Source organism: Cottoperca gobio, chromosome 21 (genome assembly GCF_900634415.1).
Source record: "Cottoperca gobio chromosome 21, fCotGob3.1, whole genome shotgun sequence".
NCBI classification, from domain to species: Eukaryota; Metazoa; Chordata; class Actinopteri; order Perciformes; family Bovichtidae; genus Cottoperca; species Cottoperca gobio.
The window spans coordinates 15,340,873-15,356,531 of NC_041375.1; the positions used below are offsets into that span (position 1 = coordinate 15,340,873).

A 15,659-nucleotide genomic window follows, 5' to 3' on the forward strand; every position below is an offset into this window, starting at 1 on the left:
TAAGCACATCTATGTATATCTTAATCTTTTAATGGATGTTACTGTGCCTCCTTTCAGGTGACACAGGGGATAACTGTGTTAAATGTGAAGGTTTCGGCCCACCTGGCCCCCTTGGCCCTAAAGGAGATCGAGGTGAGTGAACATTGGTCACATTCAAATGAAGTAGTGGTGACTAGTCACAGAACCATTGGGGCTATGAGCTAAATATGATTACAGCTCTTTGCAGTTTTCACTGCCCAAACACTACCAATTGGATATTCTTTTCTGTGTTTTGAAACCCACTATGATTAATATTAAAAGAATATGAAGTATGAACAACTGTCCATTTTCACCTGGCAGGACCTCCGGGGCCAGTAGGAGGCAAGGGAGAAAAGGGTGGGGATGGCTCTTCTGGACAACCTGGGAATCCTGTGAGTAGAATAATGTCTGAAACACTTGGGACAAGAAGTTTTCACAGTTTATATCTTATTCCATTGAGGAAAATGTATACATATTTTTGACCTGTGTGCAGGGTTTTCAAGGTATTCCTGGGTTAATGGGAGCCCCTGGTGCTGTTGGCGAGCCTGGGGACATTGTCGGAGTTGATGGTTTGAAAGGGGAGAAAGGTCTGCCTGGCATTTCTGGTTCGCCGGGGCAGCCAGGGCTGGATGGACCGCAAGGGAGAGATGGCCTCCCGGGTATACCTGGCTTTAAAGGGGAATCGGTAAGTGTGTGTGGTTTGTTTGTTAGGCAATTTATCAGGATATCAGGACACCATGAGCTCCACTAGTTTATCATTTAGTTTAGAAATGTATTGTCAACCTTGAATCAAAGTAGATTGGACATTGACTTTCTCTACTTTTATTCAGGACAAAGAGGGCATCAAGGGTGACCGTGGACCAGTTGGAGACCCTGGTCATATTGGGCCTCAGGGAGAGAGTGGTCCACCTGGCCTGCCAGGCTTTGGTCGACCAGGAGAACACGGAGAGAAGGGCAGTCAAGGGAGACCAGGCATTCCTGGAACTCCAGGACCATCTGGTAAGCATGAGATGTACACAGAGAGAGAGACCTACAGACACCCATATATTCAAAGAGAAGTTAAATCAAACTTTATCTCAACAGCACATCTAAACAAACACTCACTGATATTGCACACATACAAACCTACTTTACATGAATTAATTGATAACATATACCTTGCATCCACCAGGTGCTAAAGGTGATCCAGGTAAAGGTGTGAGCACTCCTGGACCTCAGGGAGGACCTGGAACACATGGAGAAACCGGCATACCTGGACTTCAAGGTGAGCAACACCGCTGTCAGCATGTTTTCATTTACACTTTGTATAAAAATATGAATTGCTTTATTTGTTTTGTTTTTTTCTTTATTTACACATATAACAAAATATAAAGATGCATAAGTAATTTGCAAGGCAATGTGAAGAAGAATTGCCTAAAAACCCTCCAGTGGCTTGAAAAGTAGCATTCTCCAGGCAACATATTACAGGAAATAATACAGTAATGCAAAATACACAATTTGTATGTATCTAAAAAAATATTTTAGACATAGTAAAAAACATAAACATAGTTTAGCATAGTACTTGACAACAATGCATCCCAAAAACATCCATCTGTTACACAAGTACAATGGATCAGTTATAGTCATAAGACCCACTCACACGCACCCGCCAATAAAACCCAATCATAATACATCATTTGAAATAAGTCACGTGAGGATAAATCAGTGAACCTAACCTTGTCTTTGATCAATGAAATAACTATTTAATTGGGTGGAGGAGCATCAGCATGTAATTACAAAACAAAACAAAATATTGTGTTTCGCACGTATTCACATATAGAGTATGTGAAGATTGTTGGTGATTGGTCCTGTTTACCATGCAACGTGTTGTTGGTTACAGGTGACAGAGGCCTTCCGGGAGACCCAGGGTTGCCAGGTTTCCCTGGACTGAAGGGTGAACATGGACCCTCTGGAATTGGATTTCCAGGCCTAACTGGTTCTAAAGGTAAGTTACTCCATGTTGACCCTATTCCTCTTCTCCGTGGATGCGTCCCAGAAAGTCAATAGATACTTAAGGACTAATAAAGTGCATGTACATGAACAAAACAAAACTGTTTGTCCATGTTTCTAGGAAACAGTGGCGTTCCAGGAGCTTCAGGATTATCAGGAGAGCCAGGAAGACCAGGACAGGATGGCTTGACTGGACAATCTGGTACACCTGGACAAAAAGTGTGTATTCTTTCTGCATATGTATTATTAATTTAATGACATATTGATAGATGTGTAGGTATATGCTGCCACACACTGTGGAAATGACTCAACAAGCGACCTGAAGAATTCTGGTTTTGACGACAGGGCTTTAGTGTTCTGTGCAACTTTCAAAAAGTTTTGGTGTGGATGGTGTTTCTTTCTTTGGATGCTGCATTCAAATATCTATTTGGGAGGACTTGGCTTAGGAATATTAAACAATCAGTGCTTATTTCTATAATCTGCAGGGTGAACCAGGGCAGGGTCTTCCAGGCCCAAAAGGTTCGCAAGGCCTCCAAGGAATTACTGGCTTCCAGGGAGACAAGGGTACCATTGGACTACCTGGTGTTCCTGGACGAGAAGGCCAGACAGGACCACCGGGACATCAGGGAATCAAAGGTACTGCAAGACACTTAAAACAACTCTCGTGTGGAGCATGGTTGGATTTAGTCCATACCACTGAGTTAAAAGGCCCACCACCTGTACCAAATACATTGCTTTTCTTTGGTCTTCAAAATTAGGTGGGGTGGGACCCCCAGGACCTCATGGACAGATTGGCTTACCAGGTTCTCCAGGGAAAGGTTCGCCCGGAGTCCCCGGACCACAAGGACCAGCTGGAGAGACTGGACCATATGGTGAGCACAAACTCAGCATCCAAAAATGTTGACATGTCACTGAAGGAAAAGCACAGGTGTAAATAATAAGATTAATGATGCCTTAAATCCATTTAGTTGCTTCAGTTTCAGGGTCCTGATATTGTAAATACATGGACACTTGAATGGCCACTTGAAAGGAACAGAGTCAATGTAATGTTATCAGTAACACCAGAGATATTCCTACTTTGTTAGGTCAAAATGTCTGCTGTAAGATTGTGAAACATACTCTTGATTTATCTCACCTGACTGTATATATGGGCATATATTTGAATGTGTGCATGTTGAACAGGTGGGGAAGGTGTAAAGGGAGAAAGGGGCTACCCAGGCTCTCCTGGTCTGGACATGCCGGGGCCTCAGGGAGAAAAGGGAACATCCGGGTTCCCAGGAAACCAAGGTTCTAATGGACTGCCAGGGCAACCAGGTCTACCCGGCAGGGACGGATTAATCGGAAACCAAGGTGAGACTGAGCGATATGTTCTTCTTTTGTTATTGTTGCACTTGCTCAATAGATAAAGGTCAGTCCTTAATACAATCAACCAAATCTACAACATTCATTTATTCAAGATATAGTATTGTTTCTTCTCTATTTTGCTGTTTTGAGTTTCTATTTTTATCAGAAAAGTCATTTCAATGCATCTAATATGCTATTCTTTCGTTTAGTGTTAAGATATTGTCAATTAAACACTTCCTCGACGGGTGGGATTATGCCCTTTTTAGCTGATGGAAGGATTTTCACGTGAAATATCTTTGCAGGAAGTGCCAAAATGAAAGAAATGATATAATTATTTATTAATTATGGATATTAACACAATATTTATGTTATAAAGAGAAACTCGGAGCAGCAGAGTTGTAAGTATGACATAACGCAGTTGTTGTTTAATAATATGGTAGAAATGTAGATTATCTTTGTATCCATATGTAAGCCTGTTTTAAAACATCGTCATCCTTTTTGCAGTCGATGTACTGTTTTGAGAATTGACTGTCTTTATTTATTTTTGCCTTTTTACTACACACATTTCTCTTACCACTGGGGCAGTATTGTAAAAGGTTGAGTATTCGCCATTCCAAGAAATTAAAATGAGGAGGGGGCAGGGTTGACTTTTAGTGAATTCTCTGAATTTCCCTCCAATGGTGCAGTCCTTGGGAGGCTGCATTGTATTTTCTTTTTAGATATTTGAATCCTTTATCTCTCTCTACCTCTATTTTTTTTCATTTAGAGTAATCTCACTATGTGTGTATTTGTTTACCAGGTTTTAAAGGTGAAATGGGGGTCATAGGAACACCGGGAGTACCAGGATTTCCTGGACCAACTGGTACAGCTGGATCTCCTGGACTGAGAGGTGAGGAAAACCTTTCTTTCTTCAACCTCTCTAATTCTGGTCATACAGTGCATGCTTTACAGGTTTAAAAGAAAAAAAAGATTTATTAGCAGCAATAACAATTTCTCTTTCCCACCGTCACTTTCAGGTGATTCTGGTATAACTGGACCAAGAGGTATTATTGGAGAAACTGGAGTTAAAGGAGAAAGGGGAGATCAAGGTCTTCAGGGACCTGCTGGCAACATGAGTGATGTTGACATGGAGCACATGAAGGGGGAGAAGGGAGACCACGGAAACAGAGGTATAAAACAACATACTGGCCTTTGGCTCAATAAAAAATATATGCATCGATTTACTACAAACGGGTCCATTGTTGATTCTGTTTGTTGATCCATAGTTTAAAAAATATCTCAAAGTGATTTTTTAATGTAATTTCCTATCAGGTAACACTGGGTCCACTGGAGATAAAGGCCACCGTGGACTTCCTGGTAACCCTGGAATGCCAGGCAAACATGGAGAGGCCTGGATTAGCTGGACAACCAGGTGACCACATGACCACAACCTAAATTGTGTTAAAATGTCTTTATAGGATATTCAAACCATGTAGACTTTATGCGGTAATCATCTCTGCAATTTAACTCTTATTTTAGTCAATTCTCTGCACTTACTTCATCACCTGATGAAAATGGAAGGAAAATAAAATGGATATTAATTTTTCAATCTCACTGATGTGTCTCAGGTGAGAAAGGAGACTCTGGTTTTGCCGGAGATCCTGGCAGTATGGGACCACCTGGACAGAAAGGCACTGGAGGAGAGATGGGAATACCAGGTAAGATTGCACAAAAAAAGAAAAGTTAATGTGTATTTGTGTGTGGGTGCAAACATGTATTATGTGTATTACAAACATAAAATGTTGTCCTACTAAGACAGAGGTGTAAACAGCTGAGAATATTCCAAGCAAGGGAAAACCTACATTTCACTTTAAATTGTGAGAAACACTAATTTAATGCAAGTTAAATGCAGCTCTTGTAAATATCTGCATTTTGTCGGCTTGTGTGTTTGCAGGTGTGGTTGGTCCATCGGGTCCTAGAGGAAATATTGGTACACCGGGACACACCGGATTCAGAGGCACAGATGGACTGAAAGGAGACAAGGGAACAGCTGGCGATCCAGGTATTGGGCTACCAGGACATTCAGGAGAAAAGGTAATCCACTGGCTATAACAACAATTATAATGTTTTATAACACAAGCTTTACTCCTCATCTTGTATGTACAGCACATTGGTAGTTTGAGCACTTGCAAGGCTTGGCTGTCCATGAAATAATACTATAATACTAATAAAAGATAAAACACTATCTTGCAAAATCCATATAGCCACTATAAGATTCTAATTTAACAAAACCTATGGATAGACTTTAGACAGAGATGGAAATAAAAATGTTTTTTGTAGCGTTGAACAATTAATAAAAAACATATCTAAATTGCAATATGGCCTACTGCAATTTTCAAATCGCGGGAGGCTCAATATTTGCTAAAGGCAACTGAAATATTGTTGCGCTGCATAGATGTCCAGGCCTACAAATTGTATTCTACAGACTTTAGAAAGCATCATTGTCGGTAAAATGGGGCTCACATCATAATCATTTTAACATGTTTTTTAATGAAAATAAGAATAATGATGTTAAATTGACCATTCCCTCTTATAAGGAAAATCATATCGCAATTGCAATATCATAAAAAAAGTTGCAATAATCGTACAGCCCTATTTTTTTGTCAGTTTTAATGTCATATACACTGTTAACAATCATCAGTGCCTACCTGTCTTTACATAGTATCCCACTCCTCTACTCTCACAGGGGCAGATAGGCCTGCCAGGATTCCCAGGATCAACAGGAGAGAGGGGTCTGAAGGGTCATGAGGGTATGTCCGGCACACCAGGACTGCAAGGAACAAAGGGAGACAAAGGAACCATCGGGTATTCAGGTCAGATTTCAGTCTGTGTTGTCGCATTTAACCTATTTGTCTAAAACATTGGATAGAGTCATCATACTGTGTGTGTGTGTGTGTGTGTGTGTGTGTGTGTGTGTGTGTGTGTGTGTGTGTGTGTGTGTGTGTGTGTGTACAGGTCAGCCAGGGAGACCAGGCGATAAGGGTACCACTGGGCTGCTGGGGTCTGAAGGAGAATCTGGTCAGGACGGTCGCCCTGGTAAGTAACAGGATTATTTACTCTGCTAGTCAGACAATTGGCCACACGTTGATCACTGTAATCATTTCATTCATTTGTTCAAGATTTAGTATACCATTAACTTCACAAAGATCTTGTGAGATCAGTTTGTGTCGACTGAGAATTTAACGTGCCTCTGCCATCCTTGTAAACTGTAACAAATAGTATGTAAACATGTACTATTTTAGGTGAAGGTGGCTTGCAGGGACCTCCTGGTGTTTCTGGAGAGAAGGGAGATCCTGGAGTGGATGGTATCCCTGGATCCTCAGGGGAGAGAGGAGACCCAGGTTAGTGTCAGAGGAGTTAGGAGGAGGCTAAAGAATTTACTTGTTTGTTGATAAGCTGTCACGTACTATAGGCTCCTCTATATATATCCTACAGCGACACTCTGGCTTGGGACACTTAAATTATGCTTCACTCAACACTCTCAACCACTACAAGCACATTTTATTTGAAGAAACAAACTCTTGCTTGAGTAGTCAAACACCACCCAGCAGCTACAATCAGGGCTTCAGGTAGAAGCGCCTTCTCCAAATATAGTGACAACTAATAACTGCAGACACGGGGCAGGTTTAGGTCTTTTTCTGAGGCAGACCTAACATCTGCATACCCCTCACTGCTGATGAGACTGCCTGTAATGTTCTCTTTCAATGTCCTTCCCTGCAGGTATACCCGGTCGAGGTTTCTCCGGAACACCTGGAGTGCTTGGTAGCAAAGGTTAGAGCCCTTCAATCATTGATCCATATAATCCTTCAGTTACTGGAGCCAAACAGAGTTTCATCATGTGGCATTGTCTTTCCCTCTCCAGGTGACATAGGTATTCCTGGCTTCCCTGGCACTCCAGGTCATCCAGGTGTCCCTGGTATCAAAGGTGACAAGGGACTTTTAGGCTCACATGGACCCCAGGGTGTGACAGGAGAGAGGGGGTACACGGGTATGTCCATTGAGGGCCCCAAGGGAGAGACGGGAGTGACGGGACAACCCGGTGAAGCAGGTATACCATTTACACGACAGGCCAGCAATTTGTTATGTATGAAGATCTGCCGCCTTATGAAGTACAGTGTCGAACCACTGTTACATGCGGAAAGTGTTTTGAATAGAAAAACATTATTTGTTGTATTATGTGTTTTTCTTATCTTTATCAAACAGGATCCCCAGGAGGACCAGGACCCTCTGGTGTGCCAGGCAGAGATGGCTTTAAGGGAGACATAGGAGATCAGGGTCTCCCTGGTTTCCAGGGAGAGTCAGGACATAAGGGTGACCCTGGAGTTTCTGGACTTCCTGTACGTCATGAGGCTGTTTTTCATAACTTAAGCATTTTTACTGTACATGTTATATGTTGGTTAATGTGCATGTCAGGGCTGCTTTCATTCTTCATACTTTGTGTTACAGGGACAAACTGGCCTTCCCGGTATCGATGGACAGAAGGGAGTGAGGGGATTGCAGGGTGTCCCCGGCTTCCCAGGTGAGTACATTCAGTGTGATAGTACTGAATGTGTGTGTGTGTGTGTGTTTGTGTTCATCTGTGAAAGACATCATTTATTTTGAGGAAATATGTGTTTTTATTCCCATTGTTGACACTAAAAAAATGTTTTAATGCAAATTCTAGGTGCAAGGGGTCATTTTGGGGACATTGGAGTCAAAGGAGAAGTTGGAGACAATGGATTTCCAGGAGAAAAGGGTAAACAAAAGGGAGGGGACACCCTTCAGTATGTTGATCAGCAAAACCATCTCACCTTCTAGAATCATTATAATATATAATTCAGTCAGTGCTTACTCATGTCTCTGGTAATCATATAACTTGACCTGCACATACTGCTAAAAATCTAAATGAGCAACTGGAAAAGGTTGTCTAAAGATACTATATATTTCAGGCATTGATGGCCCCCCTGGTCCCCCCGGCCCCCACACCTTCACCAAAGGAGACATCGGGTTTCAAGGTACTCAAGGATTACAGGGACCCCAGGGGCCATCTGGGTACCTTGGACAAAAAGGACAGCAAGGTGACGTTTTGTTTCAAATTGTGTTATCCCAACAATTCACCTGTCCTCCGCATCCCATTTTCTTATTGCTATATCATCTTTGTTATTTTGTCTCAGGTGTGACAGGTATTCGAGGGCCAAAGGGTGAAGACGGTATTCCTGGATATCACGGTCAGTCCGGATCCAAAGGAGATCTTGGCCTTCCAGGCCCACAGGGTGAGAGGCACAAAGGGATAAAAAGTGTGGGTAAGAGCTGCTGACTTGTCGCTGTTATTACTCATTAATTACTCCATGTCTTTAGGACCCAGAGGACACCCTGGCCCCCCAGGACCCGACGGTGTTCCAGGTCAAGTGGGTCACACTGGCCCCTCCTCCATGGATCACGGGTTCCTGGTAACCCGTCACAGCCAAACGGTGGAGGTTCCAACTTGTCCTGAGGGAACCTCGCTCATATATGATGGCTACTCCTTGCTCTACATACAAGGCAACGAGCGTTCCCATGGACAGGACTTAGGTGAGAAACACAGCATGAGAAAGAAAGAATAAAAGAACGAAGTAAGATAGAGGAAAGCACAAATCGTTTGTGGGATGAATTACATGTCTTCTTGCTCTGTGTTTTAGGTACGGCAGGCAGCTGTCTAAGGAAGTTTAGCCCCATGCCGTTCCTGTTCTGTAACATCAACAACGTGTGCAACTTTGCCTCCCGTAACGACTACTCCTACTGGCTCACCTCCCCTGAGCCCATGCCCATGACTATGGCACCCATCACTGGCCAAGGCATCAAACCCTTCATCAGCAGGTATGTCAGCATTACTATCCATTAGAGGTGTACAGGGGCGTATTTATCTGTATCTGTTCAACCAACAAATGATATGTCTCTGTATCTGTATTCGGATATAAGGTGGGAAGTGGGCTTGGTTTTTACCAGAAGTCTTGTTAAATGAGGGAAATGTTGTATTTTCTGACCTAATATTCACTGGCAATGAAATGTTTGTGCCTTTAGAGCCTCAAATTGATTTAACATTTGAAAATAATGAATTATGAAATATACTTCCACATGCTCATACTTTACTTTTTTATTTTTAACTAAAAATATTTTTTATATATATTTTATTTTTATAAACTGTCTGAATGGTGAGCTCTTAGCCCCTGCTGTACGCTGACTCAGTGGGGATGACGACAGAATATATTAATCACTTTTCAAAAATGTGTCGTAAATTAAACGACTCAGGGGTAGAAGAAATATCTGTTTCCATCTTTCATGAATATCTAACCATCCATACTGTTCTGTTTATATGATACGTATTTGACCTTCACATACTGTGCTCTTCTTGTGTGTGTGTGTGTGTGTGTGTGTGTGTGTGTGTGTGTGTGTGTGTGTGTGTGGTGTGTGTGTGTGTGGACAGGTGTTCTGTGTGTGAAGCTCCAGCCATGGTCATAGCAATTCACAGTCAGACCATCATGATCCCAGCATGCCCTCACGGCTGGGACTCTCTATGGATTGGTTACTCCTTTGTCATGGTAAGACAGACAGGATCAGATCTCAAGAATACAATCAGTTCTTCCGTACACCACCGATACGCCAACCAAGCCAGAGTTATGATGATTCAGTAACATCTGGGAAGCAAAATCATGCAGAATTGTTCATACACATTATAAAAAAGGTTTGTTCATTAGTTTTCAAGGTCAATGTTTTGCAAGAAAGGAACAGTTAATGTACACATACACAAGTATCTGTGGAAGAAACTCCCCCTCCAAATTACCCTCTTTTGCATTTACACATGCACAACTTTCAGAAGTCAAACAATAACTCTTTCCAAAATGTTGCAAATTTGGTCAATGAGGTGTTTGAGGTGTTGTCATTGTGTGTTTGTGTAGCACACCAGTGCTGGTGCTGAGGGCTCCGGCCAGGCTCTGGCCTCTCCTGGTTCCTGCCTGGAGGAATTCCGCAGTGCTCCCTTCATCGAGTGTCACGGTCGTGGAACCTGCAACTACTACGCCAACTCCTACAGCTTTTGGCTCGCTACCATTGAAGACAGTGAGATGTTTACGTAAGAAACTTTTTTACTTTTTATCTTGTGGCACTTATGTTACCCTTTAACCTTTTGCGATTATCCCATTTCCTCCACATTTACATTATGAGATTGGTAATAAAGGTGGACTTCTGATGTTTTTATCTCTACTTCGTTCCAGGAAACCTGTCCCCACAACGCTAAAAGCAGGCAGTCTTCGAACACACATAAGCCGCTGTCAGGTGTGCATGAAGAGGACATAAACCCCGACACCAAAGTCCTTCCTAACCTGCGAGCAAAACTGTGTGTGCTGACGTCCTTGACTTGCTTAACTTGCTGTTTTCAAACGATGGTGCTATTTGCCTGCATGTGACAGGAGAGGGACAGAGGTGTGGTTTGCAAAACAGCTGGAGATTGAACATTATAAACCAGTAAACAAAGACCAAGCAGCCTTTTGCTTCATGCAGAACAAGATAATCACAACATGTCTCTAAAGAATTGCACCCAGTTTACCACTGCACTGAGTACATGCCCCCTAAACTGGTAAACTTGTGTTCATTTTGTGTGAGTCAGGTGCTACTCAATCTTCCTTATCTGCCTTATCTGTCTTATTCCATTTAGTTTTTTCCTTCTCCATATCAGCGCCACAGCATTCAAAGATATAGCCACATTTTATTCTAGATTTTAACTTGTGTAAACATACTAATGTAAATGATGGGACTTACCACTGGTTGCAGACACTTGTCATTTGCTAAATCACCATAACGTTGCAGACACAGATATATAACAATCACTCTGTTGTAAATATAATGCATTCCTCTCTAACATAGTTCAACATACTCTCCTCAGGTTATTATTGAAATACTTTGTGTGTTAGTAAGTCCATTTTTATTTATAAGATTTATGAGAATATGTTGGACTTGAGTGTATCTGAGATTCCCTTGATCCAAAAAAACCAGTGTTTCAACATCTGACTATCAGCGCCTTATTAACATACAAAACAGCACTGAAGGAGCATTGACCTGCGTGTGTGTGTGTGTGTGTGTGTGTGTGTGTGTGTGTGTGTGTGTGTGTGTGTGTGTGTGTGTGTGTGTGTGTGTGTGTGCGCGTGTGTGTGTGTGTGTGTGTGTGTGTGTATGAGTATACATATATGAATGGATTTGAGCTGCTTCTGCTTGGAATTGGGGTGTGTTTTGTGATATCTGCATACACATTGTTGCACCACCCTATGTTGTTAAAAAAATCCCAAACAGATGCATAAAAAGAAATAGACCAAAAAAAGAAAATCACCTTTGTGTTTAACAGCTGTGTGCTAAAGGATTTCCTCTTCTCACATTACGTGAACCAAATGTTTCTGATCCCAAAGAAATGCACATGTATATATACTTACTCATAACATATACTTGACTGTTCCCCTTTGTGAATTACTTTTCTTATCCCTGTTGATTTCATGAAAATTACGAGTGAAGGTCACACATTTGTTTATCCCTAATATACATTTTTGTATAACCTCAGACAATGTTTTTACATCCCTTTCACAACTATTTAAAGATGCAAGCTATTTCTACTGTTAAAGTTACAGCAGTTACTCTACACTGACCGTAACCTGTTTTTGTTTGTGTTGTGTGCATGGTTGTGAGGAAATGCTCCATGAAGTATATACAATATCAGTAAACAAACCTGATTACAGTGGAAATAATCTTAACTAATAAACAAACAGAGAAAAACATACTTCCTCAACATTTTATATTTTCCAGATCCCATACTGTGTAATTCCTGCAATAAAGTCATTTGTAGAATTTTCTTCTTCATTTATGATAGGAGTTATTTTTATGTTTCAACTGTGAAGATTTATAATGCAGTACTTTAAGAAGGCCACAAGAGGGCAGCCTCAGCACACTTTGTAAGTAAGTTGCTGATGATTCATGATCTCAAAGTTCTCCATTCATGTGGTTCACAAGCTCTCTGTGTTTTTTATTGCCACTTGCTATTATTCCAATAAGAAGCAGCAAAAGCTCACCTCAAATTCTTAAACCCTCATTTAAATGCAGCCTCTGCACCATCACCGTGTACCTCAGCACTTCTGCCAGGACTGCGGCCAACAAACCCATTCACCCCATGAAAACACAAACAGATCGATGCGCTCTGCGGAGAACCAGATAACCCCTCCTTTCATCTCCACTCTCGTCTTTCACCTATTAATGGAATCCTATCCCTTGTTTCCTCTCTTGTCACCAGACAGACAAACACAGTCCTTGACCCCTGGCTATCTTCATAAACATGTCTAACAAGGCCTTGACCTTTGACCGGCGACTGCGAGGTCACTCAGGTGGGAGTTGCACTGGATGTCCATACAACCCCAAAAGGCCAAATGGTCAAATGACAGGTACAACTGAGAGCAATGGCCTAATGACCACGATCAAGATCATTTGCTGCACGGCTGAGATGTCTGCTGGGGGGGCAAAGGCTACATTTACATACAAGTGGCTGAAAGCTGTTCCTCTGCCTATGTTAAGGGTCACCTGTAACACAAGAAACAGTTGATGCATTTACCTGAAAAGGGCAATTAGTATTTGTTTTGAACTACATTATTTTTTCTGAAGTGATGCTTGAAAATGTAAAAATATTTCACAGTTGCATTTACAGAAATTACTGATGCAAAACTTCGATTTAGTTGTTGTCGTTAGTGCTTACAATTTGTCTAATAAGAAATTCATTTGAAAGGTTATTCACTTATAGATATCATGCAGCACTTTTTCCATTATAGAGCTCTGATACTTGAAATGCTTCAATTAAGCAGAACAGATGAACAGTTTTGTGGCAGTAAGGATGAAAGAAAATTTACATTTTAACTTTACAAACTTATATTTAGAGTCAACAAAATAAAAGTAAAAAGGCTTTCAGGGGCTTTTTAACTTAGTTTATTCAGTTGGACATACAAATGAACTATTTTAATAGTGAAAAAGTAGCTCACACAGCTGATACCCTGACAACAAAGAGAAGTCCCATTAAAACTTTAGTATATAACATTATAAAATCATCAGTAACACTATTGCTCTTTGAGAATAATTTTGCTAAGCGATTATTACGTAGAAGTAGGCCTTCAGAAATGTGTCTCATTTATTGTTGCCATTAACACAAGTCTTAAAATAAGTAAAACAGTAGGTTGCTGTTTTGAATGCTCTTTTCTTTTTGTTGCAAAGGTCATTTAGAGTTTGGAATCTTGAAACCTGCTTGCATTAGGAGGTGGTTTTCACTTACTGATTTAACAAATTAAGCTAAATGCAGACACAACATAAATGCCATGTGATTAGAGTCAACTTCGGCCTTGCTTAGGGGCTTTGGAGGTCAAAAACATTAACCTTTAAATGTTTTAATCCTATTTGTTGTTTGCTAACAATACTAAATTGAGACCTGATTTAAGAACTAAACTCACCTTTAGAGGATTATGGAGGTAATAAATGAGTGCAATAATCTGGCCATCTAATTGCCTATGTACTATACTGTACTGTACTGTAATAGTGTACTAGTATTGTAGAAATTTGTAGATTTTCTCATACTAGGTTGCGACAAACAAACAGCATTTTAATTAGGGACTGGACTTGAGCCTTGCCTAAATTTGAAAAGAGTTCATTAATATATCAAACTGACAATGAGAACTTAATTTAATATGGCATGCTTTCCAGAATAGGTTTACGATATGCGCAGGAATGCGTCAGGAGGTTAGTATGACCCTGACATTTCTTCTGAGTGGATCAAGCACAGAGGTCACAACAGCCACACTACACCCCTCTGACCTGAGCCAAATACAGATTAGCTTGCAACAAAGCACGTTACGCAAAATGTAACAGAAGCCACACGGGGCAAACCACCACAAACATACTCTCTCACAATAGAGAGGGACTTTGCATAGCAGTGCTTTCTGCATCAGTTTGGGATAACACAAACAGCTACAATCAGAGCTTGAGTAAAACATCTTTACTTTCTTACACACAGGATGAGAAGTACTCAGTTTCAATTTTTTGTACAATTCTCTGTCCATTTTAATTTAAAGCAGAATATGTCTCAGTAACTACGGGTACCTGCAGCCCTGTAGTTGGAGAGAAACGAATAACATTGATTGTCTCTTTCTTCCCTCTAATGAAACGCACATCATGCTGAAAGGACACTGAAATGGTGAACAAAAATCACCATAATCCAAAATTATAATATTATACCATACATCCTGATGTTATTGTGAGTGCAGTACCTTACCTGCCAACAGTTAAGATAATTAATAGGTCATTGGTTGTTGGTAAGTCGACAGTTACAAGACAGTTTTTTACAACAGGTGATAAACAAGAAAGAACTTTGAACTTTACAGTTTTAAAAACTTTATTTTATCTGGTTTTAGTTAAAGTCCCTGCACACCTACAAGGATATTTCATTTTATATACATATGTATTATTTAACAAGGGTACAAACAATCAAACTGACTGGACATTGGATTTTGTGTGTCAAAGTTCAATTTGTGATCAAAAGCAAACACGTCTCACTCAAATTGAGAAATTGCCCTGATGTTTGGCAATATAAACTGATGTAAAGTGATTAGTCATTAGTCTGCAAAGGTTAGATAGAGTTGAGTCGAAGTAGCAAACATCTACACCAAAACAACCTTATATTGTTAACTTGAGGTCCTTTTTATTATTGCTCTGGTTTAGATTCCCTTTATGTGACCTCACATTACAGGCTCGTAGTTGACAAATTGCTTTTAAAGATACAGATTAATAGTGGATGCTTTATTGTTTCCTTCACATGCCAGACATGTTGGGACCCGGCACACATACTTGTCTTACACCTTTTTCACTGCTGACTGCAGCTAATTTTCTGAAAAGATGAGCGTAATACACATCTAGCCTTTTAGTTATTTTTTTGAAGGATAATACGGGTGTAATCCCCTCATCATCATCATCATCATCATCATTGTAAAAACAGCCTGTCTGTTCTGCTGGTTGCCTTTAAAACAATGCCCCAATTGTTTTCAAAAAAGCATTCACAATCTCACCATGTGGAGACATACTGCTGCTTTTACATCCTGCTAGACATGATTAAAATGAATGATATCACTAATTATATGCTCGCTCACTATATTGCTAATTATGATGTGTAATGTAACTGTTGTCTATGTTATTTATGCTTTGTTACTTCAGCTGGTGAAGAGGTAAAAAAAGGAAGAAAATCC

The 15,659-nt window shown here is 40.6% G+C and overlaps 1 protein-coding gene across 1 annotated transcript in view; it reads left to right on the forward strand.

The window, feature by feature from the left end:
- col4a1 (collagen, type IV, alpha 1) overlaps nt 1-12,241 on the forward strand; it is a 39,716-nt gene extending 27,475 nt beyond the window's left edge. Inside the window, 31 exon segments of the mRNA XM_029458959.1 lie at nt 58-132; nt 340-410; nt 512-703; nt 849-1,017; nt 1,190-1,282; nt 1,898-2,002; nt 2,129-2,226; nt 2,493-2,643; nt 2,766-2,879; nt 3,190-3,357; nt 4,151-4,240; nt 4,368-4,520; nt 4,663-4,739; nt 4,741-4,762; nt 4,959-5,048; nt 5,285-5,424; nt 6,077-6,203; nt 6,346-6,426; nt 6,633-6,731; nt 7,111-7,161; nt 7,253-7,438; nt 7,594-7,727; nt 7,837-7,909; nt 8,054-8,125; nt 8,319-8,447; nt 8,544-8,642; nt 8,728-8,940; nt 9,048-9,225; nt 9,833-9,947; nt 10,305-10,477; nt 10,620-12,241. Of these exon segments, the coding sequence (XP_029314819.1) occupies nt 58-132; nt 340-410; nt 512-703; nt 849-1,017; nt 1,190-1,282; nt 1,898-2,002; nt 2,129-2,226; nt 2,493-2,643; nt 2,766-2,879; nt 3,190-3,357; nt 4,151-4,240; nt 4,368-4,520; nt 4,663-4,739; nt 4,741-4,762; nt 4,959-5,048; nt 5,285-5,424; nt 6,077-6,203; nt 6,346-6,426; nt 6,633-6,731; nt 7,111-7,161; nt 7,253-7,438; nt 7,594-7,727; nt 7,837-7,909; nt 8,054-8,125; nt 8,319-8,447; nt 8,544-8,642; nt 8,728-8,940; nt 9,048-9,225; nt 9,833-9,947; nt 10,305-10,477; nt 10,620-10,701 (3,620 nt within the window). The 3' untranslated portion in view covers nt 10,702-12,241.
- The last annotated feature ends 3,418 nt before the right edge of the window (nt 12,242-15,659 follow it).